Consider the following 28,000-nt stretch of genomic DNA (forward strand, 5'->3'; position numbering starts at 1 on the left):
CCTTGCTGTCAGTTGAGGTGGGAAAGGGGGTAAAAATGTCACATTTCTCATTCTACTGCAACAATATAGGTTAAGAGACAAGTGGATGACAAGAGTTTTGAAATTAACTAAATATTTGCTGAAAAATTAAGTCAGCAGATAGCTGTAATAGCAAAGAAAAGTCATTAAACCAATTGCTTCTCAAGCTGCTGTTTTGTCACCAAATGGCTGAGTATTAAAAATTGCTGTACTTTTATAGGGGACTGAGAGGAGTGCCAGATCTAAATGAAACAGTACCAAATGCAGATTCATTATGAATAACTAACATTTGGACTAATGTAAAGCCTGTTGCAGTATTTATACATATTTACATACTCACGTAGACAAAATTACCATTATGGGTGATTTAATCAAACTCTGAAGAGAAGCTGAAACTAAAGATAACAGCAATTCCACCACCACCACCCCCAAGACAGTCAGACAGATTTTAAGAATCTATTAGTTTCATTCACTGCGTTAATAAAGCAACACTCCCTTCCCTCCACCCCTATAAATACCATCTTCAATACACAGATGGGTAGGAATAGAGCAAACGTGATGGCGTGAGCGCGATGTGATATGAGAAGCCGAGTTTTTAAAAAAAATTAACAGATTTATTCCTCCTGCCTTTGACACTGATCCTACTGAATGGGAGCGGATCCCATCATTTCCACGCTGATGTTTGGGGTCTTCCGCTCACGGCTGGGAGGTCCATAAGGACTGATGGTTGCGGATAAACCGCCCGCCGTCCGGCGCGTTGTCGTGGGAACGAGGGCCGGGGCGGGACCAACAGCATCCGGGTGCCAAACCGAAACTATAAAAGTGTGTGCCGGGGGATAGGCTACTCTTTTTCTATCCTGTCTGCTGACGTTGCTGTTGTTTGTCTCCTGCACCATTGTATGCGAGTCGCGCCTTCCACTTTCGATCAGGATCACCTTTTTATGGCAAAGGGCAGTTATCATCTTTCTCTTGTGGGTCCCCCTATTACTTTTTAAAAATTCCGCCTAAAAAGAGAAGACGCTTTACCAAATCTTTTGGGCCGTTATCTCACGTGAGTATATATTCTATCGGCATTGAGGGTGGTTGTGGAAAGGAGGAAAGAGAAATGTTTCCGAAATGTCTAAACTCATCAGTCGATGGTGGTGTCAGAGAAAAAGCTTTGAGTAGTGATCAGGTAGGGCCCCGTGTAGTAAGTGATATTGACATTGAAGCCGTGCGAGGGTGTGTTGGTAAGGGCGCGATGGTGCTCTCTGTGCGTGTGTGGACAGCTGGGCTTTGCTTGGCCTTCAACATCATCATAATCCTCCTCCTCCCTTCAAGTGGGAAGGAGGGCGAGCACTATTCCCTTATTCCGCCTCCGCGCTCTCGGCAGGTGCACGATTGGTGGGACCTTCCCCTCTCTCAACTTGTGTGGCTGGATGGGCTGTCAATCAGCTGACATCAGCGCGCTGTGACGTCGGGCTCAGCCGTTGAATGGAAGTGACGGTTGAGAACGGAAATTTTGAAAAGAATTTGAAAAAAATAACCGAGTAGCCATGGGTATTTAAGCGAATTATCTCCTTTGCTGTCGGTATACACATACATTTATGCGCAGATGTCTGCATGTATATGCATATATATTTAAATTCCGAATTCCTACTAAAGCTTTAATCATGAGGCAGTTTTGTTTTTCATACTCCCCCCACAATTTATCTATACACACGTACATATATATTATATATGTGTGTGTGTATTTAATAACCTGATGTTAACGGCGCTGTCAGATACGTTATAGTCAGCAAGTGACGCAGTGATGGCCGCCATCCATGTGACAGGAGCAAGCCGACGCAACACCTGTTCTTCAAACTTGCCGAGAAGGCAGTAAAAGACTCCACTTTTTCCTCTAGGAAAGTGGTGAAGGCTTCTGATCAAACTTGCAAAATAATTATTTTAATTCCTCCGCTTTAAAAGTAAAACGCTGAAAGGCGCAAGCCTGGTTGGTCCTGTTACTGGGTGGGTTAATAATGTTAGCAGTCGACTGAAACAGTTTAACGCCGAAACAACAACAAAAGTGATCGACTCCGGCCGTTAATTCTGTTTTCTGTCTTTATTCGTGGCTGCTGCCAGACGAACTGAGTTTTCCAGGTGTTTGTTTTTATTGCAAAATCAATCGTTGTGATCCAAGAACAGCCCTTCCCCCTCTTCCCCCCCCCCCAAAAAAAAAATAAAGTAACACAGAATAATTGGGAACTTTGACGTTCCAAAATAATGAGAATAATGGAAACTTGAAGGCGTGTTTTCTTCAATTGTAATTTTCCCTGTGCCGGTTATGTTTGTTTTGGCGACAAGAAACTTTCCAACAATCGTCCCTGGTCTTTAACAGGGAAAAATCATCAAGGGATCATTTCCTGCGCCGCCCGTCGACTTTTGAATACTCAATATTGACACGTTTCCATGTCTATTTACTTTGAAATGAAATTTGTTAACCCCGTCGGTACTCCACCTTAATCCATAAGGTGCAGGATCGAACACCGTGCATATTCAGGCTTCTCGTATATGGCAAATAAAAAGTCTCTCTTAAAGCGGTTCTCTCTTCAGAGAACTAAAACAAAACAATATAATGCAGTTTTGTTTGGATTTCTCCCCCACTCCATCCGTTTCTGCGCATAAGAACGCGCGCCGGTCCAAGGAGAAGGTGGAAGATCTATGGGTGTAGGTGATTCTTTATTTTAAATAATCGGTGGTGACAAATGTTCCGGTTGGGGCCGGCGCAGGCCACATTGATGCTATTGTTGCGTAAGGATAATAGCACCGGCTGCGTCTGTGGTAATAAAAATACAGAGTGAAGGGACAACTGGAGCTGGGCATGCAGGAGTGTGCAGACAGCACATCAGACCATAGCTGATTAAAACAAAACATTGTCAACGAGTGAAGTCGGTCACAGCTTTCTTAAATGTTTCAGGTAACACTGCCCGTTTTTATTTTAAAGTATCACCGGGTAATTGTTTTGCACTGGAAAATAGCTTGCTTTATCATCATCATCGCGCCTTCAGTTTTACTACAAGTTCTCCCATTAATAACCTGAAAGTTCCTTCGAGAGAAGTTGGAGTTCCTGTGGTCATTGTCAGTGGCCAATCTTGTTTTTCCCCAGCTCCATACTAAGTATACTGTTTTATTTTGATATTAAGTGGATAAGTTAGAACAGAAATGACCTTCAGTAATGCTACATTTGACTGTGAAATGGATTTAGTAAAGAATGACGATGGTCCCTTTATATATACTTTTAGTTAAGAATTAATTCAAATAATGTAGTCATTTGCTATTTACTGAATTATAAATGGCTTTATGGTAGAGCAACAATTAAATGTTATATGTGAAGGAAACCACTTGGTGAAATTGCCACTGAAGCCTGACTTGAGGCACAAGGAGCAGCCCAAGAAAGTTTGATTTCTGGTTCTTGCTCTAAAGATTATCTGCAGCATATTTTACTTTGAGTTGTGTATTGTACAACAGGCAATAAAGTGTGCTTTAAAAATTAACTGCACATACTAGTGATGATGATAAAATAAATTGAATGGAAGCTTACTGGTGAGCAAAAAAAAATTTCTTACTTTCTTGAAAATTGCAGAAAATATTCAGTAAGCCTGTAGATTTCAGACTTCTGGCTGTTGAGAGTATGGAGAAACTCTTAGAGTTACATAATTTAAACGCTTGAGTAACATGTTGATAAGGAAGAAATGGGATAGTTGCAGGAGCTTTTTTTTAAACTTGTGAATGCTGGAGTAGAATTTAGTCTGATGACCAAACATAGTTAACTATGCATCATTAGGACAGCTGAGAGTTGCAGCTGAGTGAGATGTAGAGCAACACATGCTGGACAGTTGAACAAATGTGCATTCAGTTGTGATATTCATCTGATTGTTATCTATAAACGTCATAGTTGATTGCATTTCAGTCAGAAGAGATTCAGCTGTTTACTGGCACAAAAGTAGATTTTTACCTTTTAGCTGACTCATGACTCCTAGAAAATTATCCTTACCTTTACCATTTCATAATAAACTTGAATTTCTCTGACTCATTGTCATGCCCATTTTGACCACCACTCAACTTCACATTAATTATGTAATTGAATAACATTAAGGGCTTAGACCATCAGATGCTGAAATAAATCCATTCAGCCCATTGAGACTGCTCTGCCATTCAATCATGTTTGATTAGTTTCACAATCACATTCTCCCAGTAACCCTTGATTCTCTTGATACTCAAGAACCTGTTTATCTCAGTCTTAAATATACTCAATAACCTGGCCTCCACAGCCTTCTGTAGCAATGAATTCCATAGATTCACTACTCTGCTGAAGAAGTTTCTCCTTATTTCCTCTCTAAAAGGTTTTCCCTCTACTCTAAGACTTGGGTCATAATCTCTCCCATCAATGGAAATGTCTTCTCAACATCTACTGTCCAAGCCATTCAGTATTCTGTTTCATTTAGATCCCACTCATCCTTCTAAACTCCAAGTATAGACCCAGAGTTCTCAAAAGTTCCTCCTATGTTAAGCTTTTTGTTCCTGAACATTCTTGTGAACATCCTCTGACCACAGTCCAGAGCCAGTCCATCCTTCATGAAATATGGGCCCAAAACTCTGCATAGTACTCAAAACGTGGTCTGACTAGAGCCTCATAACAGCCTCAGAAGTACATCCTTCTGCAGATCCCACCACAACCATCACCTCAATGCTACCTGTCCCTCCAGCTATCTTTGTATTGTCTGCAAACGTAGCCAGAATTCCCTCAGTTACTTCATCTAGATTGTAAATGTATAAAGTGAAAATTTGTGGTCCTGGCACTGAGCTTTGCAAAATACCACTTGTCACTGCTGTCATCCTTAGAAGGACCTTATTATTCACACTCATGAGCAAAACCAATGTAGTGTACAAAATACCATGCAAGGACTGTACAAAACACTACATAGGACAAACAGGAAGACAGCTAACGGTCCGCATCCATGAACACCAACTAGCCACGAAACGACATGACCAGCCACATGCAGATGACAAGCAACATGAATTCGACTGGGACAACACTGCTATTCTAGGACAAGCCAAACAGAGAACAGCCAGGGAATTCCTAGAGGCATGGCACTCATCCACAGATTCCATCAATAAGCACTTCGACCTGGACCCAATATACCGGCCACTGCAGCAGACAGCTGGAACTGACAACCGGAAGCGGCAGATTCAAACCACTACAAATGCCGGAGGAAAGATCACAGAAGTGCTTCACAGAAGGCTCCCAAGCACTGAGGATGTCACCTAGACAGGGGACGAAATGTCTGCAACACAAATTCCCAGCTTGGCGAACAGAACCACAACATTCACACTCTCTGCTTTCTGCCAGACAGCCAGTCTTCTATCCATGCTAACTTCTTAACTGATGGCATTCAATACTCTTTATGTAGCCAAGTATCTTCTGTCTTCTAAACTGCTGTTTCAGCTTGGAATTTGCAGTATTGAAATATAACATCACGAGGTCGACACCATTTCAGAATAGTACTGAAATATTATTTCAGAATGCATCACTTCATATTGTGCTAGATGAAATTCCATGTGTGTCTGCTCATTTCAGCAGTCAGTCTGTCCATTTCTTCCTTGAAGTCTGTAATCCTGTACAGCATTTACTCCATTGACAAGGTTTGACTAATCTACAAACAGTTCCCCATACCTATATCAAGGTAACTTGCTTTGGCTTGGTTCTCGTATCTCCTGGCCGAATAGCAAAGTCTTGGGGACTTCGATCAGAAAATCTACCGTTATCAGACGTGATCAAATACAGTTAGAGTTCCCTTCCTCTGACAACTATGGGTTTTTCAGTACAGTTACTGGTGGTAATATCAAGCTATCTTGATAACCAATGACGCCCCCATCCACGCTATATTCTGTCTTTCCTCCCCTTCTATGGTTCCTCCAAGTGATATTTTCAAGAATACTGAAGGCCATGAGGTGATGGCCTGAACCCTTTTGTATATTTGATCTGGGGACTGAGTCATCTTAACTTTGAGACTTGGGGCCGTTTGCACATGACTAACATGCCTGCAGCTGAGATGGTTCTGTCCTGGTTGAATAGGGTATCTGAGATTGTTACTAATTTTAATTATTCAGTCAATAACAATTCTTCTTCTGTAGATTAGCCCTCTAAGTTGTCAGATAGAAATTGAAATATGACATCACTGGGTTTACACCCATTTCAGAATAACAATATTTAGATTATATTGTATCTCCATATTCCTTCCAGAATGCATGCCTTCACATTGTGCCAGATTAAATTTCATTGACTCTATCTATACTTGCCTCTGCCTCAAAGCAACCAACATAATCAAAGATGCCTCCTACCCAAGTTATACTTTTTCACCCTCTTCCGTTGAGCTGAAGATATAAAAGTTTGTATACAAGTATGAACAGATTAGAGCAGCTTTCTCCCTGCTGTCGTTAGACTTCTAAATTGGCCCCCTCAAATTATAAATTTAAATGTTGATCTTGCGCTCTGTGTACTTTCTCTACAGTTGTGACATTTTGTTCTTCACTCTGTTATATTAACCTAATGTACTTTATATGGTATTATCTGCTTGTATTGCACACAAAACAAAACTTCTCACTGTACTTGGGTAGATGTGACAATAATAAGTCAAATCTGGTTGACTGGACTGTCTGCTTTGTGTCCATATCTAAGTCACAGTCATCAGATTTTATTTTTCTCTTACAGTTTTTAATATTGGCTCTCAGTGCCTGTAAATTGGATTCCATGACACACAAATAAACAAAAGTATGTATCATGAAGCAATCTCCACAGCTGAGCAGAACAGACTGCAGTCCATATAGGGCAAGTGAGCAGGCTGCAAGAAGAGTGTCTTTTCTTTATGTAGTCAAGTGTGCCTTCAATCATACCTCTGTCAATGACTGTGTAGTTATTTGAAATCTGACTTGTAAAATAATGTTTAGGGTATGTGCAAACAACACATTCACCTGAGGTTGGAATCGAACCTGGTGCTGTGAGGCAGTAGTGCTAACCACTGAGCCACCTCTTTAATTGTGTGAATATTGCCTCCTACAGAATCAAATCAAAGGCGCTTTGATTGCTTTGTGGCAGGAAAATAATAAATCAGTTCATTAAGAGCTTGCGTGATTTTACTGGGTGAATTTTTTTTATTTCTTCAGGGGAATGGAAGGCCAGCATTTATTGCCCTTCCGTATTTGGTCACAAAAAGTTGGGAGGTGGGGGAGGTACAGGCTTTCTTAAGCTGTTGCCATTCACGTAATGTAGGTATATTTACAGTAATGTTGGCACAGAATTCTTAGTGTGGAAGCAGGCCATTCAGCCCATCAAGTCCACTTCAACCCTCCAAAGAGAATCCCATCCAGAACTTCACCTGATGCAGGAGCAGTGTTCCAAAAGCTTGTGATTTCAATATAACTGTTGGAATATAACTTGGTGTCATGTGACTTCTGACAGGGTACAAGAGTACAGTGAAAAGTGCACTTGGAGAAAGTCTATCTTTTTAGCTTTAGTTCTTATTTTCCTAACTTATACAATGTATATCTGTAATGTAGTGTTAAGTTTTTCCTTTATTTTATCTTGTTATATCTAAGATTTGTACCTCAATACTTTGTACCCAAGATGGCATGTCTTGGCGACATTGCGCAGCGCAAGTAGGCCATTCAACACCTCAAAACTTTTTCTGTAAAATGTTCTGATTTTCTATCTAAGCTGCAACTTCCCATATTCCATGATTTCCCATAGTATCCAACATCTGTTGACCTGCCCTGGATCCTCAATGACTGAACATGCAGAGCGCTCTCTGGAGAATTCCAAATGTTCAGAAACTTTTAAGTGAAGAAGCCCCATCTTGCTCTAAATAATTGAATAATATTTATTCTGAAACAGTGCTCTATAGTTCCAGGCACCTCAGTCAGTGGAAACATAGACTTTACCAAGCTGATCAATTGTTTCGTTTAAATGAATTCCTCTTTTTGTAATCTCTAGGGAATATATGCCAAGTCTAGTCAATATCTTTATTTGAGAACGCGCCTCTCATTCCAGCAGCCAGTTTAGTGAATCTTTGTTGCATCCTTTTAAAATAGGTATATTGTAAGGAAATCAAACCTGTGCGCCATTCTCCAGTTATAGCTTCCTCAAGCTCTGTATGTAATAAGATTGGCTTACATTAGAGGAGAAAGTGAGGGCTGCAGATGCTGGAGATCAGAGCTGAAAATGTGTTGCTGGAAAAGCGCAGCAGGTCAGGCAGCATCCAAGGAACCGGAGAATCGACATTTTGGGCATAAGGACTTACATTTGCATTACAAGCCCTTTGTGATAAAGGCTTTCCAAATTAATTGCTGTGCCTGCATTCTATGGTTTGTGTACAAGGATTGAAGTGTCCCTCAAAGATAATTCTTTCCAGTCTATTATGGATTCTGCGTTTTTAAAACAGGTGTATAATTTCACACTTTGCAGTATTTTCCATCTACCATCCTTATTTAATTTATCTACGGCAAAACTTTTTAACTGACACCTTATGAATCAGCACTCTTGATAAACCGACACACATTATATCCTTCAAATACCATGACATTAAAGCATTATTCTATCCAATTACTATCGTTTTTAGAATTTTAGTTCAATGCAAGTATACTTGTTCAATTGAATGGCATCACAAAATATCAACAGTTGATTCCGTTTCATGACAATTTCTCCTTAAATACTGTGATGTCCAAGTAGTCAGTTGAGGTTGAGTGAGAAGGCTGTCTGCTGGTAAGATTTATTTAAGGCAGAATTGCATTATTGATGAGTCATACTGTTAAATAAAGTATGACAGTGGTGTCTATATCCCCTGCATTGCATCTCTATTACTTAGTGTTTTTTTTTACATTGATTATGCGGGCCTCCTGATTATCTGATCAATATTTGATCAATTGGTATGGTGTTCTAGTCCTATGTGATGGATAATAAAATGTTAGCCTACTTTGTCTAATGTTGTATCATCAGTAACTGGGGTACATCTCACCAAACCTGCTTATTTAAATCATTGATGTAGATTTGAAAATAGCTAAGACCCCAGTACTGATTCGTATAGTACCCCATTAATCATAGTCTGCCGTCCTGTTTAAATCCTGTCGTTCTCTTTGGCAGATTCTTAGCCCATGCAAATATTATAAGCCCGATTCCAATCTCAAGGGAGGCCCAAACTCTTGGATAGTGCCTCATTGAATGCTTTTCGAAAGCTGAAATTCATTTTATCCACCTTCATTCACCTTTATCCATTCTGCTGGTTATAATTTGTAAAAGCACTCGTAAAAAATTTGCCACATATTATATTCCTTTCATAAATCTGTTTTACTTTGTCCAATTGTATTATATACTTATTATACTTCAAACAAGGCACTAATAAAACTTTTAGCATTTTCACTCATTGACTCTGCAGCATTATCAATGTAAAAATGTATTAGGTAACTAACGCAAGGTGGAAAGCTGCCTTTCATTTATATAAAAAATATTTTTGTGCTGTAGGTTTGTGTATATGTACACAGATGCTTACAGCTATGATCACTCACTGTTTTCCTTTCATGAATGTACAGAATCAAAGTGGAGGTAGTTACGGCTTTATTCTTGAAAGTGATCATTTTTGTAGATTGGTATAACTTATTTACCATACTAATATTTCACGATGGATTTTCATTAATAATTTTATTGAAAATTTCATAAATTGGTGGAATCGGCAAAGTGAGTAGTGAGACTAAGCGGCAAAGATAAATTGTAAATCATTGATGATGTAAATGTTATCAGTGCTGTTACCTGCAAATTAATTTAGCTTGTGCTATCCTGGTCAAATGAAAAGGAGAGCTTGCTGTTATGTTCTAGTGATAGATCTGTAAGTGGCTTTTTGTTGCTAGATTTTCATTCATAGGGTTAGAATTAGAATAGGTATGGCAAGCAGGCAGCATTGTTCACACATTCTGTTCAAAGCATCATGTCCCATATTAGTTAGCTTTTATGACATTTTTACAACCACATTTAAAACAATAAATTTACTGCTACAAATTTAAGGGGAGGTGTTTTTTATTAAACCTGTGAGGTATCATTTTACAGTATAATTTGATTGTTCTTTTAAAATGGGCTTTTGATGATTAACAAAATTGGTCTTGGTGGATTCATGTTAAAGGAAAATACAATAACTTGGAGTGCAGCGCATTTAAATTTGATCATTGCTAAGAAAGATGGAAAGTTTGATTATTCCCATTTTTTTCACTGTAATGTTTCCTGTTCATGATATTTGCACCTGTTGAAATTTTCTGCTGTTTTTGATTCTCCTTGAATTGAACCTTCAACACATAACCTATAATTTGGTAATCATATGTTGTCAATGCAAATATGGATTGGGTTGCAACTGTCTAAATTCATTTTCTTCAACTCCTTTACAAAAGGAGTTAAGAGACTTCAGTGTAAAACTCATTGAATGGGCAGTGAGTCACTGCATTCACCAGAAAAAGTTGTTCATTTTTTTCAAAAAAAAAGCCTTAATAGAGCAAATTCATGGTTTTTCCACATTAATCTAAATACCATACTGAATTAATGAGACCTTATTTTGAAGTGCTATGGAACAGGACAATGAATAGAGTAAGAAATTTAATTGATAGATACCAACATAGAAACAGTAAATATTCACTTTCAAGTTAGTTATAGTATTGTTTGATAATGATCAGTATAGCAACATTTATTACCTATACTTCATCCCTTGATATCCTTACCCAACCAAAAATTGTAGATCTTGGTTAATTGATCCAGCACGCACAACCTTTTTGGGTAAAGTTTGCGAAGAACACTTTTGGGTATGGGATGTTATTTATTTTAAATTACCTAGCTCTCATTTTAAGATGCTCACTGGAATTCTCCATGCGAGACAATCTTTTTTTCTCTATCCACCCCATTTGAATTCCTTTATCATTTCAAGATCTTATACAGATCAATCTTGAGAATATCTGAATAAAGGTGATGGAACTTGCCATGAAATTTAACCCTTTTCTATAATTCTGGTGCATCTACACTGTGCTTAGTCCAAAGCTGTTTTATCTTTTCTGTGGAACAGTGTCCAAAACTTGGACATAGTTTTTCAGAAAGAGCTGACCAAGGTTGAGTGCAACTGAAGAGCACTTTGCTTTTCAATTTCAAGCACTTCAAAGAAATGTAAGCCATTAATTCACTCTTTGTTATTTGTAAAACATTTATAATTTGATGTTTGTTGCACTTGTGCACTAGCTACTAGTGATTTGTGTACATGGACACAAAATCCCTTTATTCCATTACAGCCTCAAATCACTTAATGAAGGAATTATTCTATTTATCCTGGATGACCTTGATTTAAGAATGGACAACTTGACACTGTTATATTGAACTTTATTTCCCTTCTGCTCCCAGTTGCACTACCTGTGTGTTTCCTTACTAAATTTCACTTGGCGTTGGATCAATAAGTATCACCTCATCCAAATTATTAATACATACATTGAATATTTCAGATGCCAGGGAATATCAATGGTCATGTTGCCATCAATCAGGTAATTACCTGGTTTCTACCTCTTGTACTTCAACCTAGTTAGGATGAAAGATACTGGGACATGATGGTGTAGTGGTATTATCATTAAACCATTAATCCAGAGACCGATAATATTCTGGGAATGTGGGTTTGATTCCTGACATGGTGGAATATGAATTTAGTGAAAGTCTGGAATTAAGAGTCTAATGAGGACCATGAAATCATTTTTTGTTGCAACGTAGCCCATCTGGGTTCACTAATGTGAAGGAAGGAAACTGCCATCCTTACCTGATCTGGCCACCTTGTGACTTCAGACTCTCAGCAGTGTGATTTGACTTTTCCTGGGCAATTAGGTGTGTGCAATAAATGCTGGCCTGGAAAGCAATGCCAATGTTTTGTTAATGAATCAAAAAGAAATTACCCACTGAACTAACTTGTCTTCAAATTCTGTAGTTTCCAATGTGGAGATCAACGTCTATATTTGTACAATCTAAATGAATGACAATAAGTCATCAGGGAGATGAATTAAACTAGTTTCTTACAGCAAAGCTATGAAGTGAATTTATTTATCTATTAAGGTTAGTGTTGGCTGTCTGGATTACAAGAGAAAGAATGCTACTTGAAAATTATGGCAATTATGGGAGATTGGATAGGCTAGAGTTGTTTTCCTTACAATGGAGTTATTTAATCGAGGTGTGTGTAATACTGAGGGGTTTGAAAAGAGTCAAGGAGAAAGACCTGTTTCCCCAAGTAGAGAGGCCAGTTGCTAACAGCAAAGATTTCAAATAATTGGTAAAAGGATCAAAGCAGATATAAGGAATAGCTTTTTCATCCACAAGGTGTTGGATGTCTGGAATTCATCGTCCAACTTGGTGGTTGTGGTGAAAACACTGAATTTATTTGTAAAGAACCTGGATTAGTTCCTGAAGAGTTGTCACATGCAGGACTTCACACAAGGTGCTGGTTAATGGATTGGAATAGGTGTCTAGTTTATTGACAATGGGGTGAATTGCCTCTTTCTGTGATATAACTATTTTATGGTTTTATAGTGAAATCTCAATCTGCGACCTATCAAAAAAATTCAGAGAAAAATTTTAAGTGTAATAACCTGGTGCACTGACTTGTCGTTTGCGTTTTTCCTTGTGGAAATTACTAGAACCTGCAATTTCATAGGATATTAGCTTTGAAGTAAGGAAAGTTCTTTTTTCAGTCATTGCATTGTATTTTGCTGTTTGTATGTCCACTGACTTTTTAAATAAATCACGTTACAGGGCAGAATTTCTGTTCGGGTGTATAACAATTATCCAGAAGGTCTGGGAGTAACACTCTACAGAGAACAGTTCGACTTCAACGCCGAGCCACCTTGGGACCCCAGCTGATAGTGGTGGTGTTCCATCTCCCGACTTGTCCATGTAAGAATCGTCTATTGGTTGAAATATGTAAAAACAAATGCTTTTTCTTGCTATTACTGTATTGACTGACCAGAAGAATCATTTCATTGTATTCTAAAGAGCTGATGCTGGGTATCTTTCTGAATCACTACCGAGCCTCAAACTATCAAAAAATGGCAATCTGTTAATAAACATCTAATTGGGTGTCTTTAGGTTATCATCTCCCAGTATTCAGTGTTCATCAAAGTGCTTCATAACATATTCCACATAGACAGCAAGTTAAAATGCGAATAATCTACTGATCAAATAAGTGAATTGTAATTCTGTCCTTATTATAACTTATCATGGTGCACTGGCATCTCTTGGACCCTGCATCACACTATCTTTGACAACTTCTCTAATGTTGTTAAATTATCAAATGTTTATCTGATTTCCAGTGCTAGAAGATCAGAAATTTCCCCAATTAAATATTTTGCAGAAGCTGTTGATTTGGGTTTCTGCTCCAGCTCCAATTTCTGTCTACCCTGGCAACAAAAATAGATTGAAAAATGTTTTGCTGGAAAAGCGCAGCAGGTCAGGCAGCACCCAAGGAGCAGGAGAATCAACGTTTCAGGCATAAGCCCGAATCCTGAAGAAGGGCTTATGCCCGAAACGTCGATTCTCCTCCTTAGATGCTGCCTGCCCTGCTGCACTTTTCCAGCAACACATTTTTCAGCTCTGATCTCCAGCATCTGCAGTCCTCACTTTCTCCTAACTAAAATAGATTAGATTCCCTACAGATTCTCTACAGTGTGGAAACAGGCCCTTCAACCCAACAAGTCCATACCGACCCTCTGAAGAGTAACCCACCAAGAACCATTCTCCTCTGATTAATGCACCTAACACTCTGGGCAGTTTAGAATGGCCAATTCACCTGTCCTGTACATCTTTTGGACTGTGGGAGGAAACCCACCCAGATACTGGGGGAATGTGCAAACTCCACACAGACAGTCACCTGAGGCTGGAATCGAACCTGGGGCCCTGATGCTGTGAGGCAGCAGTGCTAACCACTGAGCCACCGTGCTCACACCCTTGATGTCATACTTAACTCTGGAATGAGTGTCTGACCATGTGTATCATTAAATAAGAATACTAATTTCCACCCAGAATCTTTGACTCTGCCTAAGTTCATCTATGGCTGACGCCCTTTATTGATATTTTTTCCCCCATTTAGGCTTGAGTATTCCATTGTCATTCTGGCTTGACTCCTAAATTCTACCTCTAAACTGTAAGTCATCTAAAATAGCTGCCCATGTCTTTGTCTTTGCTCAACAAGTCCTATTCACCTGCTGCTTGAGTTTACTGACCACATGGACACACAACTTCTTGATTATAAAATTCCTGACATTGTTTTCGAAATTCTCAATAGACTTGTGTCTTGTCTCTGTGATGTGCCTTGGGATATTTTGCAACCTTAAAGATGTTACACAAAGATATGTTGTAATTCAGATAGTGTCATAGAATCCTTATAACGTAGAAACAGGTCCTTCAGCCCAACAAGTCCACACTGACCCTTCAAAGGGTAACCCACCCAGACCCAGCTGTTCCCCCCCCCCCCCCCCCCCCCCACCCCACTATCCTATTATTTACCCCTGACTAATGCACCCAACACACACATCCCTGAACACTATGGGCAATTTAGCATGGCCAATTCACCTAACCTGCACATCTTTGGATTGTGGGAGGAAACTCACGCAGGCGTTGGGAGAATGTGCAAACTCCACGCAGACAGTTGCCTGAGGTTGGTGCTGAGAGGCAGCAGTGCTAACCACTGAGCCACTGCCATCCCAAATAAGATGTCTTAAATAATTCAGATTTTGTTCTGGGTCTTTTTTTACTACTGAAACACTTTTTTCTTTTCAGTTTGGAGGTGGTGATAGAAATTGTCACTATAGTAATTTGCATATAATTGGCCAGTCTATGCGAAGTGTCAAAATGAGCAGAGAACCTCAGACAAATCAGGACCACTTAACTGTTATCTTTGTGACTCAAGTCAAATTTCGATTTCAGGCATAGCTGCAAATACACCCTATATTGTCATTCACATGTAAAATTGCTGCTAGAACTCCTGCGTTACAATCTAATAAGTTTTCAATTTCCATCTTATAAAGCCTCTTGGCTTGAATACTGGAATTATTAAAAATCTTGTCTGCTACACCAAAGGCAAGCAGGTTTTTGAAACTCCAGGAATCTCAGTATCAAGTGTGCATGCTTTCTTTAAAAAAAAAAAACTGGGCCGTTTCTATTCCATTTAACATGAATGAAATCAAAGCCCAGCCCACATTTGTGGTTGACTTGCACTTTTATAGGGAACCTTGTGCAGGGTCATATCTGCAAGCACATAAGAACAAGGCAAAGAATAATGGAAAGGAGGGTAGTTTTTGAGGAAATTGTGAAACTAAATGTGGGCAACTAAATGAGGGGTTTTGAAACTGGGGTGCAAGGTGATATGCCGGATAGAAATAAAGTCCAAAATCAAGAATATGAGCATGGTGGCTGAGTGAATGGTCAGCACAGATGTGAAATCTGTTTTAGAGCAATCGAAGATGTTTGTGGGAAGATCCAGCTAAAGGTGCAACGATCAATGAAAGGATAAGGATTTTGACTCAGTATATGGAGTCAAAGCGAATCATTAAAGTCGAACTGAATAGGACTGGCTAGAATCTGCCAGATGAAAGCTACTGAGGGTTGATATAGTGCACCATTTAGAAGCACAATACAATAATCCAGTCTTCATAAAAACATCCCTTTGGCAGAGAAAGGTGAATAACTGTTTTTCAAGTACCATTTCACTATTTTTGTCAAGATTAATGCAAGAAAGGGAGACCTTTAGGACCATATGATAAATATAGAAAATGGGGGCTGGAATTAATAATTCAGCCCTTTGGACCTCCTCCACCATTCGATATGATCGTGGCCAATCGTCCATTTAGTACCTTATTCCGACTTTCATCCTGTAGCTTTTGATCCCTTCAGCTGTCAAATGAAACCTTTTTGGTTTCTGTTTTAAAAACTGTCACATTCTCAGACACATTCTCTTATAATTTTTCTGTTTTCCATGTTGGCCTCTCTCATGACCTGACTGGAAGAGTTTTCCATTGTGTGCTATATTTTTTGATGTGGTACCGTGTCAAAGAAAATTGATCTGAGACGACCAAATTCAGTTTGGATTTTTTCAGTACTGTTACGTTGAAAGAATTATATCCATCGTTTTGAGTTGGACTTAAACTTGGATATGCCCATGTAATGTTACACCTGATTTTCATTTCCACTTCCCAAGAAAAGTTTTTAAAAACCTTGTTTCTCTATTCCACTGTTTAAGGAAGTGATGTCAACAGAATGATGATGGTCAGAAGGTGGAGATTTGCAAAGAAAGACAACATTATCTGGGCTTGACCAGGAAATTGTTGAGCTAGCGAGGGGGGAGCACTCTTTGAGACTAAGGCGGGGGGGGGAAATATACAAAACCAATTAATAGCATGTTGGATTGTACAGAAAGGCAAATCAAAACTTAAATGTAATGAAGTCATTTATATTTAAGAGTTTGCCATAAATACTAAAGTAGTGTTTTAAAAATGCATCATAGGGCAGTACATTTGCAGCACAAGTTACCCTGCTCTGTTATTTGCTTGTATCCAAAAAAAATCAAAATCTTTATCATTTCATCTCAATTCATTCAAGCTTAACGTTCTTTACTTTTCTGCGAAGTGATGTCATTATTTGTATTAAAAATTTCCTCTACACTTTTGTCAAGGTCAGTTTTTCTTCCTTAACACTTGGTCTAAAGCGAATTCTATTCATTATTATTAAAAATGTTTACTCATGTTTGTCAGAAGGTTAAGTTATAATACTTTTTAATGAACCTGAACCAAAATCTGAAAATTGCAGTTGTGTGAATTAGTGTGATAATGCTAATGATTGTTTTGCTTTGTCAAATTGCATTGGGACATAATGCAGGAAATAAGTGACACTGGTAAGACTTTAATACCTTTGCAGGTTTTCTGGAAATTTGTTTAGATGCCATCCTATTTTCTTGGAGCAGCTACAAAATATCTTTCTGATACAAACATTGTTTTCTTTCGCAGTTTGTTGCATATTTTAAGAACCCCGATATTGAAGGCTCTGTAAGGACCTTCACTTGGTGTTTGGTTTAGGAGCGTTGGCTTGTGTATCACTGAAAGATGAAAGGATTTGTTGAACTAGAAGAGAGCTACCCCTTTGACCTTCTGGAAGAAAAAACCACCCTTAATGATGTTATTGACAACCGTATTCGTGAGCATACTGTTGAGGTAAGTATATTTTATACATTGGCATGTAACTCTTACATTGATGTTAAATTAATCAGGCAAACTGCAAGTCAAAGGTATTAAAATTAAGCATACAAGAGCACTATGTGAAGCCAATTGCAACTTTTATTCACCAGCCAACATTCTAATTACAATAATTACAAGGTCACCTGGTAAGCTAAAATTTAAATTTATTTGCCATTGCTTTTGCTGAATTTGCATGTTTTCATTCTATCTGGTTATCTGGATAATTGCATCCTCTGTAGCTGAAATCATAATCTAACCATACAATCCTCAGTATAGTGTGCTAGACCCAACCATCTCCAGCTGTTTCATCAATGACCTTTTTTCTATCAAAAGGTCAGAAGTGGGTGTGTTTGCACCCTGTTCAGCATCATTCGCAATGACTCCGATATTGAAACAGTCCATGTTCAAATGCAACATCTGGTCAATATCCAAGTTTGGACTGACCAGCAGCAAGCAACATTCATGCCACACAAATGCCAGGCTGTGACCATCTCCAATAAAAGACTATCTAACCATTCCCTGTTCACATTCAATGGTGTTACCATCTGAGTTCTCCAGTATCAAAGTCCTTTGGGTTACTGTTGACAAACTCAACTGGACTCCGGACACAAATGCAGTGCCTCTGATGTGCTCTTGTAGCCAAGGAATACTGCAGCAAGTATCTCCTGCCTCCCTAAAACCTGTCTGCTATCTTCAAGGCTCAAGTCAGGAGTGATTGAATGCTCCCCAGTTGCCTCGATAAGTGCAGTTCCAACAACATTCAAGAAGCTTGACACCATCCAAGCCAAAGCAGCCCATTTTGCTGATACCATATTCGCAAACATCCACTCCTTCTACCACTGACGCTTAGCAGCTGTGTGTACTGTCTATAAGATGCACTGCAGAAGTTCACCAAAAATCCTGATACACTACCTTCCAAACCCATGACTACTTCCAACTAAAAGGACAAGGCACCAAATATATGGGAACACCACCTGCAAGGTTCCCTTCAAGCCATTCACTATCCTGATTTAGAAATATACCATTGTTCCTTCATTGTCAGGGATGAGAATCTGGGAATTCTTTACATAACAGTATTATGGGTCAGCCTACAGCATGTGGACTACAGTTGAAGAAAGCAATTCATCACCTTTTCAAAGGCGACTAGGTATGGGCTGTTATGCCCTGGGTTTGATTCTTCATTAAAATATTCAGGCCGTCCTTAAGAGCAGCAGTGGGCAATTCAGTCCCTCCACTCAACTCTACTATTTAATGTGATTATGGTTAAATATTTACTTTGATACCATTTTCTTGTGTTATCCCTTGATGTTTTTCATGTGTAGCAATATCAGTCCTGGTCTTGAATATAATTACAGACCAAGCCTGTGGGTGTAGTCTAGGATAGAAAAATACAAAGAATTAGCAACCTCCGTGTGATGAAATTCCTGCTCATCAGTGTCCTAAATGATAACTTACTCGGAGCCCATGTCTCCTTGTTCGTGACACCTTGTTGGTTGATGTAAAAATTGTTTGAATGAGATTACCCCTCAAACTGCAAGGAATAAAAGCTCAGTCTTTTTAACCTTTTCTTAAGGACAATCCCTCTAACCCAGGAATTAATTTGATGAACCTTTATTGTACTCCCTGTGGCAAAAATATACAGGAGCATGTCTGTGGTGCAGGTTTTCTAGATTTCCAGAAGGCATTCAGTGACATTTTCACATAAAGCTGTTAGCGAAAATTAATGTTCATGGAGTCAAAGGCAAATTATTAACTTGGTAAATACACGTTAAAGGATAAAATTAATATGTATTCAGATTGGAAGGATGTGATTAGTGGCTTTCCCAAAAGATCTTTGCTGAAGTCTCAACTAGTCATTGTTGATGACTTGGATACTACAGTACAAAAATTGCATATACAAGTCTGGTGATGTTGGGGTCATCGTAGGTATACAGACGAGAGGATAAAGTTGGCAAGAGACACTGATTTAAATAAGTGAACAAAGCATTGATGTACTTCAATATAAGCAAGTGTGAAATCCAAAAGGTAAATACTTAAATACCAAAATAGTTGTTTTAAGTATTTCAATGATGAGTTTAGAACAGTGGAGGCCTGAAAATGGTTATGGTCTCTTCTATATAGATGACCGATATGGTAATCGGGTAGAAAAGAAATTCAAAAGAGCCATTGGAATGTTGACTTTTATAACGAGCACTGGAACATACAGGGGATAATCTTTTGCTATGGCTATACACGTTTGTCCAGAATACGGTGTACAGTTTAAAGCACCAGAAATTCAAAAGGATGCATTTCCCTCAGAAGGAGCACAGATTCACCAGAATGTTTGCACCAGGGCTCCAAGGATTGAGCTATAAGGATCAATTACATACAGAAACTGTTCGTTTAATTCTGTTGTTCACAGACCCACCTACCACCACCACCTGGTTTTACAGCATACTTCTGTTTTCTCACTGAGCTAATACCATCTTCAAACTTGTACCAACCTTTGAGATGGAAGGTATTTATACCAAGAATGAGAGACTTTAGCTATGCAAAGAAATTACAGAAGCTAGAATTATTCAGAACTGAGAGTTGAAGAGGCATGAAAATTATGGTGGGTTTGACAACAAATGGGAAGCTGTTTCCGGTTACGTGGGAGAGAAGACAAATAGAACGGCCAAAGGGAAGATGAGATTTATTTTGTGACCTTCAAGGTGCTGCCTGAGGGTGGTGTAAACAGTCAAAATAAAAACTTTCAAAACAAATTGGATATATACTTGGAAGGCAAACAATGGCAGGCCAATGGCTGAAAAGCAGAAAAGTGAGACAAATAATTAAATTTGTAGATAGAATGGACTAAATGGCCTCAACATTCACTAAGCTTTTATTATAACTTGTAATGGATCTTACTGGTTGCTGGTTGATGTATCCATTTCCGTTACATTCCATTGTGTGTACACAGCTTGCTTTGTCCACTTGATGCAATGGAACCAAACTAGTTCAGATTAGCATTAAAGATCGATCAAGTGTTGCTATTAGACCAAAGAACTCCAGTATTTGCATACATTTTCTCATTTCTTATACATGTCACATAAGGGTAAGTCACATTACTATTAGCAGTTTTCAAAATTCAAGAATGGTAAATAAACCCAAGTATCACAGCAGTTTTAACTTGAGTTGGACATTGTGGCCTGTTGGCTAATTACTGCCATCTAACACTCATACCTGAAAAATAAAATAAACTATTAAATAGAACGCAACTTTTGCATGTATTCAGTCTCCAGGGCAGCAGTATTTCACTTCTCAGTGTGGTGATCTGAGCTCTAAATATTCTGTCACTACTGTTGCACTGGAGCGAGCACTTATTAATGATCCATTCTTAAGACAATGTAGTTGATTCCATGTTGCAGACAACAATCATTGTGTACTGAATAAGAACTTACAAGACCGATTAACCAGGAAGTGCAATCTTTCTGCTGCCTTTGATAGTGAGGAGAGCAGTTTTTTTCAAAAGGAATCAAGAAAGATTTCATAGAATCCCTACAGTGCAGATAGAGGCCCATCAATCCTTCAAAGAGCATTCCACCCAGACCCAGCCCTTCATCCCATCCTGAATCCTGTATTTTACCATTGCTAATCCACCTAGCCTGCTCATTCCTAAACGCTATGGACAGTTTTGCATAGCAGATTTTGGATTGTGGCAGGAAACCGGGGCACCCGGTGGAAACCCACACAGACTGAGAGAATGTGCAAACTCCGCACAGTTGGTCATCCAAGGTGAGAGTTGAATCCTGGTCTGTGGCTAACCCTGCCTAACCACTGTCACCCTTTAATTTAGCAGAATGGAAAGTATGTGAAAATTAGTGTGGCTTGCTTTGAAGTTAAACATTTTTGAGACAATAAAGAATGAACACATATGCTTGATGGACAGAAACCTAAGGTGAGTGTGAATGGTGGGCATCAAGAAGTTCAGGTATACAAGTCCCTGAATTGCGTGCAATTTAGAGTCCTAGAAATGTACAGTATGGAAATCGACCCTTTGGTCTAACCCATCCATGCCAACCAGATATCTCAACCCAATCTAGTCCCATCTGCCAGCACCCAGCCCCCATATCCCTCCAAACCCTTCCTATTCATATACCCATCAAAATGCCTTTTAAACATTGCAATTGTACCACTCTCCTCCACTTCCTGTGGCAGCTCATTCTATACACGTACCACCCTCCAACCCTGGCAACATCCTTGTAAATCTTTTCTGAAACCTTTCGAGTTTCACAACATCTTTCCGATAGGTTGGAGGATTTAAGCTATAGGGAGAGGCTGAACAGGCTGGGGCTATTTTCCCTGGAGCGTCAGAGGCTTGAGGGTTGATCTTATACTGGTTTACAAAATTGAGGGACATGGATAGGATAAATTGGCAAAGTCTTTTCCTTGGAGTTAGGGAGTCCAGAACTAGAGGTTTAGGGTGTGAGGGGAAAGATATAAAAGACACCCAAGGGGTCAACTCTTTCACACGCAGGGTGGTATGTGTATGGAATGAGCTGCCAGAGGAAGTGGTGGGGGCTGGTACAATTGCAACATTTAAAAGGCATTTGGATGGGTATATGAGTTAGGAAGGTTTCGGAGGGATATGGGCCGGGTGCTGGCAGGTGGGACTAGATTGGGTTAGGATATCTGGTTGGCATGGATGGGTTGGACCGAAGGGTCTGTTACCATATTGTACATCCCGATGATTCTAAAAAGGCAAAAGCCAAGAACCAAAAGGGAAAAATAATCAATTTGTGTAAAATTTTGCATATCCCACTATACTGCAATATTAAAGTCAAAAGAGAGCTCATAACAGATTCACAATTATAATGCTGCTGAGTGAAAACTAATAATGACAAACAATTTGAGAGACTATTTCCACTGGAGTGAAAACAGGAAATTTTGACTTTTAAAAGCCATGGCAGGTTTTGATAGGATGACAAACAAAGACAAATTAAACTCTAGGGTCAGAAGTCAATCATGAAGGCTTAGTAATCTAAAATGATTCATGAGTAAAAGAGGTCAGAGGAGATATTTTTACTCGGTAGCTTGAAGTATGTTTTTGCTTCAGTGTGGCAGAGGCCATTACAGTTGTTAATAAAAAAATGAGAATATTTGAATCAAAAGATTCAAAGCTCTGTGGACCAAATGGTATTCGATCTGGGTTACCTTTGCAAAAATCCTGGATGAACATGATGACCTTAATTGCTTGTTCCTAAGCTTTTGTTTCTATAAGTGGACATTTGATGATTGGAAGGGGAAGAAAAGATTTTAAATTTCAGATTTAGAGTTCTTCAGTCATTATTAATCGTTCTAGCCATTTTAATACTTATGTTTATGTTTAAATTCCAGGAAATGCTAAAACCTTTTTGCTGTTTCTTTAATAGAATCTAATGGTGAATTTATATTGCCAATATATTTCCTGGAGCAAATCTGAGAAGTCCATTTCTGGAACTATAGACACTATACTAGTCATATTGTTTTACCATGGCAGACAATGGAATTTGTAATCAATTTGAAAAAAATCTGGAATTAAAAGTCTCATGATTACCTGGTCTGGGCCTACATGCGACTCCAGATCCACAGTAGTGTGGTTGACATTTAACTGCCCTCCAAGGCAACTGGAGATGGACAACAAATGCTGTCCAAGCCAGCAATGGCTGTAGCCCATGAATCAATTTTTTAAAAGCTAATTTGTCAACTGTTTTTTTTTTTAAGTGTATTTTTGATGATTAGGATGTGTCATTTTACCAGTAAGAGATGAGACATTTCTAAATTCACTTCCATTGTCTGCAACTCGTGCCCTTTGTCCTGAAAACCGTATTTCCATGAAGAAATGCCGTTTGTTACAGCAAACATTGTGACCCTTTTAGAGTTCTTTCAGGAAAGATATTTTAATACAACTTGTAGAAATGTGCACATAAATCCTGTGTCTGAACAATAATGGCATGCTGATTTATTTAGATTGCTCAGTAGTTTTAATTGTCCTTCAAAAATAGTATGGTAATTCAACAGGCTTCTAAATATTTCCATTCACAAATTTTTAAACAGTTTAAGGCAATTGTTTATTTCCTGCCAAACAAGTGGTAGCCTTTAAAGGTAATTTGTATGTATTCGTTTAAGTTGTAGTTGTTCGATTCATAGCTTAACTTGTGAATTTGGACTTAACTGGCTGATTCAAGAATCAAATTATGTTTGGTAGTACTTCATGCCTCCATATTGTTCCAGTTATCTTCAGAGCTGTGATGGCTATGTCCAGATTGAGATTTTAAACAAATTACTTTTTTGATTTGGAGATGCCTGTGTTGGACTGGCATGTACAAAGTTTAAAAATCACACAACACCAGGATTACTTTTTTGATACTTTATTTACTTCCCCCTTTATCCTTGGATAGAAGAATAGATATTTGGAGCCACAATTAGTGCATTAATAATGGACAGAAATTACCAGCACCGCAAATCTGGAATACCCCATTATCATCTTTGTGTGAGCATGACATTCTATACTGTGAGCCAAGGTTGCTCCTGAAAGTTTCTTCTTTTCAGAAGTCTTGATGTGTAAACCTACTTTTGGATCCCTGGGTATTAGTGAGGAACACTTAAGATCCTATGCTTACCTGGCTGGCATTCATTGAATCATAGCAAGACATAGAGTAGAGAAGGAGGCCTTTCAGCATGTTGAGTTTCTGCCAGCTCTTGTTCAGAGCAACTCAGCTGGTACCACTCCCAGCTCTCCAGCCTTACAGATTAAACCAGCCAGCTCAACATATTAGGACTCAGATCTATCTGGGATCTGGACAAAATACTGCGGATGCTGGAAATCTAAGGGAAGCGGAATGCTAGAGAAACTCCAGTTCTGGCAGCATCTATGGAGAGACCAACAATTAAAGTTTCCAGTCCAATACAACTACTTTAGAGCAGTTTGTCAGACCTGATGTGTTTCTCCGTCATTCCGTTTGCTGCTATCTGCAGTCTTCCCGATGAGCTTTAATTAATGATCAGTTGGACCGTTAGTATTTTATTTCTGTAATTGCTGCAATAACCATAAAGAGTAATATTTCAGGTAATGAACCCAGATTACTGTATAGTTTTTGTAATATTTATTAGTAACTGATGCTTTTCTAATTCCTCAATTGTAGCAAACTGAAAGGAATGCCTTCTTTGTTGCTGATCTTGGGAATGTTGTGAAGAAGAATATTCGATGGAAGAATGTGATGACACATGTGAAACCATTTTACACGGTTAAGTGTAACAGCAGTCACTCTGTAATTGAAGTTCTGGCAGGTCTTGGAACTGGTTTTGCTTGTGCAAACAAGGTGACAATTACTACAATTTGTATTTTTGTTTCATTTAATTTTACAAATTTGCACTTCATTGTCCAATAATGCTGCTCTTACAATTTTAGCCAAGAATTTACAGAATAGAAGAATATAAGCTCATATGCCTGAATACCTAATTTATTTCCTCTCACAGAATGAAATAACTCTAGTGCAAAGCTTGGGAGTAACATCTGAAAATATCATCTACACAAACCCATGCAAACAGATTTCCCAGATTAAGTATGCAGCTAAAAAAGGAATAAACATCATGAGTTGTGATAACAGTGTTGAACTTCTGAAAATTGCACGTAACCATCGCAGTGCCGAGTAAGTGCAAAACTTAACAGAAATATGTAGTATAGATTGTTTAACAAGTAACTGGAATAATCTTACATTGTGATGCTGTGATTAAGATAGTATCATTCCCTGTGCATGTTATCAATTTGGTAACCAAAATCTGTCAAAAATTTTAAATTGTGGGCTGCATTTAAATATGGACATGAGTGGATTTGTTTGAGGGGTTGTCAATTGAAGTGGACTCCATTTTCTCACTGAGGAGTATAATTCAAAATGTGAAGTCAAACCCTACCAGTATTTGTTGTAAAACAAAAACTGGATCCACAGTTTTGTAGATGATTTTCATTTCTTTGTGTTGTACAGAAATGTATATTAAGCGCTTTTGTCGAAAGTAATTGCCTCAAAACCTCATTTGTCTCTAAAATAAATGTAGCTGAATTGGTGTGCTTCCTGGAGGACCAGAGTATAGTAGAACATAGTATTGGTAAATGGAAACCTAATCTAAGTTTGTGCTTTAAAATTTTAAAACTCAAGCTACCTTGAAGGAAACTGATCTGAAGAAGTTTTAAATTACTGTAGTTTTTAAAGAGTAGCCTCTGAATAAATATTTACACTTTGCATAAATACAAATGTTATTAGATAGGGTGACCAACCATTTCATGTTAATGAAGGAAAGCTGAAGAATGAACCAGATATCACACTGCAGTTGGTTTTATAATTGGCATACTTTCATGGTTATTAGTCAGTAGTAAAAATAATCGATGCCTCGTGCCTGACTAGACAGAAAACCTGAACCATCTAATGCAGTACAAAAGCAAAATACATCCTGATGATGAAAATATGAAATTAGAACAGAAAGTGCTTGAAACATCAGTATCTACAGAAAGTAGAACATTAACCATCTCAGTCAATGGCCATTTCAGTTATGGAAAAACTTAAAGACAAGCTTTGAATAGTATCAAGATGGATAGTGATAGACCACGCAGTCTGTTAAGCTTGCTCTGCCATTCTATAGGATTCTGATTGATCTTCGGGCTCCACTATTTCTACTGTTCTCGGTCATAAATGAACTTCCTTTATTCTGAAATGCCCTTACATTCTAGATTCCCTAGCCAGTGAACTAATTGTTTACCTTGTCCAGGACCTTCAGAAATTAACATTTCAATTAGCTCACCTTTTATTCTTCTAAACTTCTCGATGTAGATTCAGTTGGGTAGAATAAGCCCCTCATGCCAGAAAGCAATCTGGTAACCTACTCGCTACTGGCTTCCAATGCAAGTATGACCTTCCTTAAATATAAAGACTGTGATGTGCACAGCTTTCTAAGTATTGTTTTACCAAAGCGCTGCATAACTTTTGCAAGAACTCCTTCTTTTAATTCTCAGTTCCCCTTACAATGAAGGCCGTTTGCCTTCTCTCGAATGCCACATTCTGAAGCTAGTGTAACTTTTGAGCTCAGTGTAGGATAATGGGTAATATATTTGCCCAATAGACAACCTAACCTAATGTACAGTCTCCTTAGTGTATAGGATTGGTTACAATGATCTACTTCCTTTGCCTATATTTTGATCTGAATGATTTGGCATCATTAAAAAACTGGAGTTGATATAAACATAACTGGACCAATACTACAACAGAAATTAATCAGTGAGTTGAGGATGTGGAGCCATTGATGTTTCTGCATACTCCTGTAAAGTTCAGTACTGTGGTGCAGATCAAAATTCGAACTGTCTGTTACATGAAAAACTTCTCAAAGCAATTTTTGTGTCAACAATTCTAATATCTTAATTCCTGCATGGGACATTTACACAGCTTGCATGTTAAAGCACTGTTTAAAATAATTACTTAGGTGCAAGAAGTATTGTTTTCCAACTGTTGAAACAGAAAAATAGAATGTTCATGCCACAAAAAACACTTCAGAAGTGATCTTCTCAATTAGGAGAGTCACCATTTGAATCTCAGACTGAGCAGCAATCTGTTGCTGTTTATCACTTATTGATACTATAAGTTTAATTGAATCGATTCAATTGCTTGGGTGCCAGTAAGTAACTGTTATTGCTGCACTGTAGAGTCTAGATTCCATGGTTGTGGTTATACAGTTAGGCTGATCTTGTGTTTTTGAATCTAAACTGCCCATAAGAAAATAATCCAAATGCGAACATCTCAAACATTTGGTTTCTAAGCTATAATTTGCAAAATAAAATTGCTCTCAAAGACCAGTGTATTGAGAAAAAATTCATCCGTTTTTATTGGTGGTTTATCAATCATGTGCACTGTAGTTTAATTAAAAGAATTTGATTTATTACGTATAAACACCTTTTACAATACTAGTTTTTTAACCATTGGTATCATTTTGTGCAGAATTTGTCTAAATGTTAATATTCATCTGAAGTTGATTCACCTTTCCTGTAAATTCTGTATTTTTAAGGTCAAAAGTACTGAATGTTAATTTAAAAGACTTCTTTTTTAAAAAAAAGAAAGACCTAGCTAGTGTTCATTTTAATACTATTTAGAAATACTGTTTGCTATGACAATCCAGATTTAGTTAAAATGAGTTTTTAAACTGATTTTAAAATCTTTATCAGCAGTTATTGTTCTCTGCCTTTTATTGCCATTAGACTAGCACGTTTTCCAGGATTGGTAAAAGTGACAAAAGTGCTTTGATCTGCTGAACTACTTGGAAGTATTATTAATAACAAACAATAGGAAAAGTTAATTATATTACAATTGAACGTAAAACTGTCAAGGAAATAATGCATCAGTAAGACAGTGAGCAAGGACTACCTTTAGGCACAGCACTATTGCAATGGAATGGAATTCATTAGAAATGTCATGTAAGCTATCTTTAATACAATCGTTTTCATAGAATGAAATGTTCACCCCAAGGGCATACAAATATCATATGTGAATCAGTACAAAGGAAGATAAAATCTGGTCCAGAAATTGGATTGTACACTGCCTCTTTCATGGACAGAAAGAAGTATTGAATACTTAGATTGTCCTGGGGGAGTGGCATATACCAAATCATTTGGAGTATCTAGAGTCACCCACGTACCTGC

General features: G+C 38.3%; 1 protein-coding gene across 1 annotated transcript in view; it reads left to right on the plus strand.

Annotated features, from left to right (window-relative positions):
* Window positions 1–878: 878 nt before the first annotated feature.
* Window positions 879–28,000, plus strand: part of LOC122549163 (antizyme inhibitor 1-like) — a 38,615-nt gene continuing 11,493 nt past the window's right edge. The window contains exons 1-5 of the mRNA XM_043688523.2: window positions 879–1,069; window positions 12,848–12,988; window positions 17,092–17,295; window positions 24,465–24,641; window positions 24,799–24,971. Of these exons, the coding sequence (XP_043544458.1) occupies window positions 17,188–17,295; window positions 24,465–24,641; window positions 24,799–24,971 (458 nt within the window). The 5' untranslated portion in view covers window positions 879–1,069; window positions 12,848–12,988; window positions 17,092–17,187. The remainder of the gene's footprint in view (window positions 1,070–12,847; window positions 12,989–17,091; window positions 17,296–24,464; window positions 24,642–24,798; window positions 24,972–28,000) is intronic.

This window comes from Chiloscyllium plagiosum, unplaced genomic scaffold, assembly GCF_037043375.1.
Source record: "Chiloscyllium plagiosum isolate Xiang-an unplaced genomic scaffold, Cpla_swu_hap1 HiC_scaffold_4, whole genome shotgun sequence".
Classification (NCBI taxonomy): Eukaryota; Metazoa; Chordata; class Chondrichthyes; order Orectolobiformes; family Hemiscylliidae; genus Chiloscyllium; species Chiloscyllium plagiosum.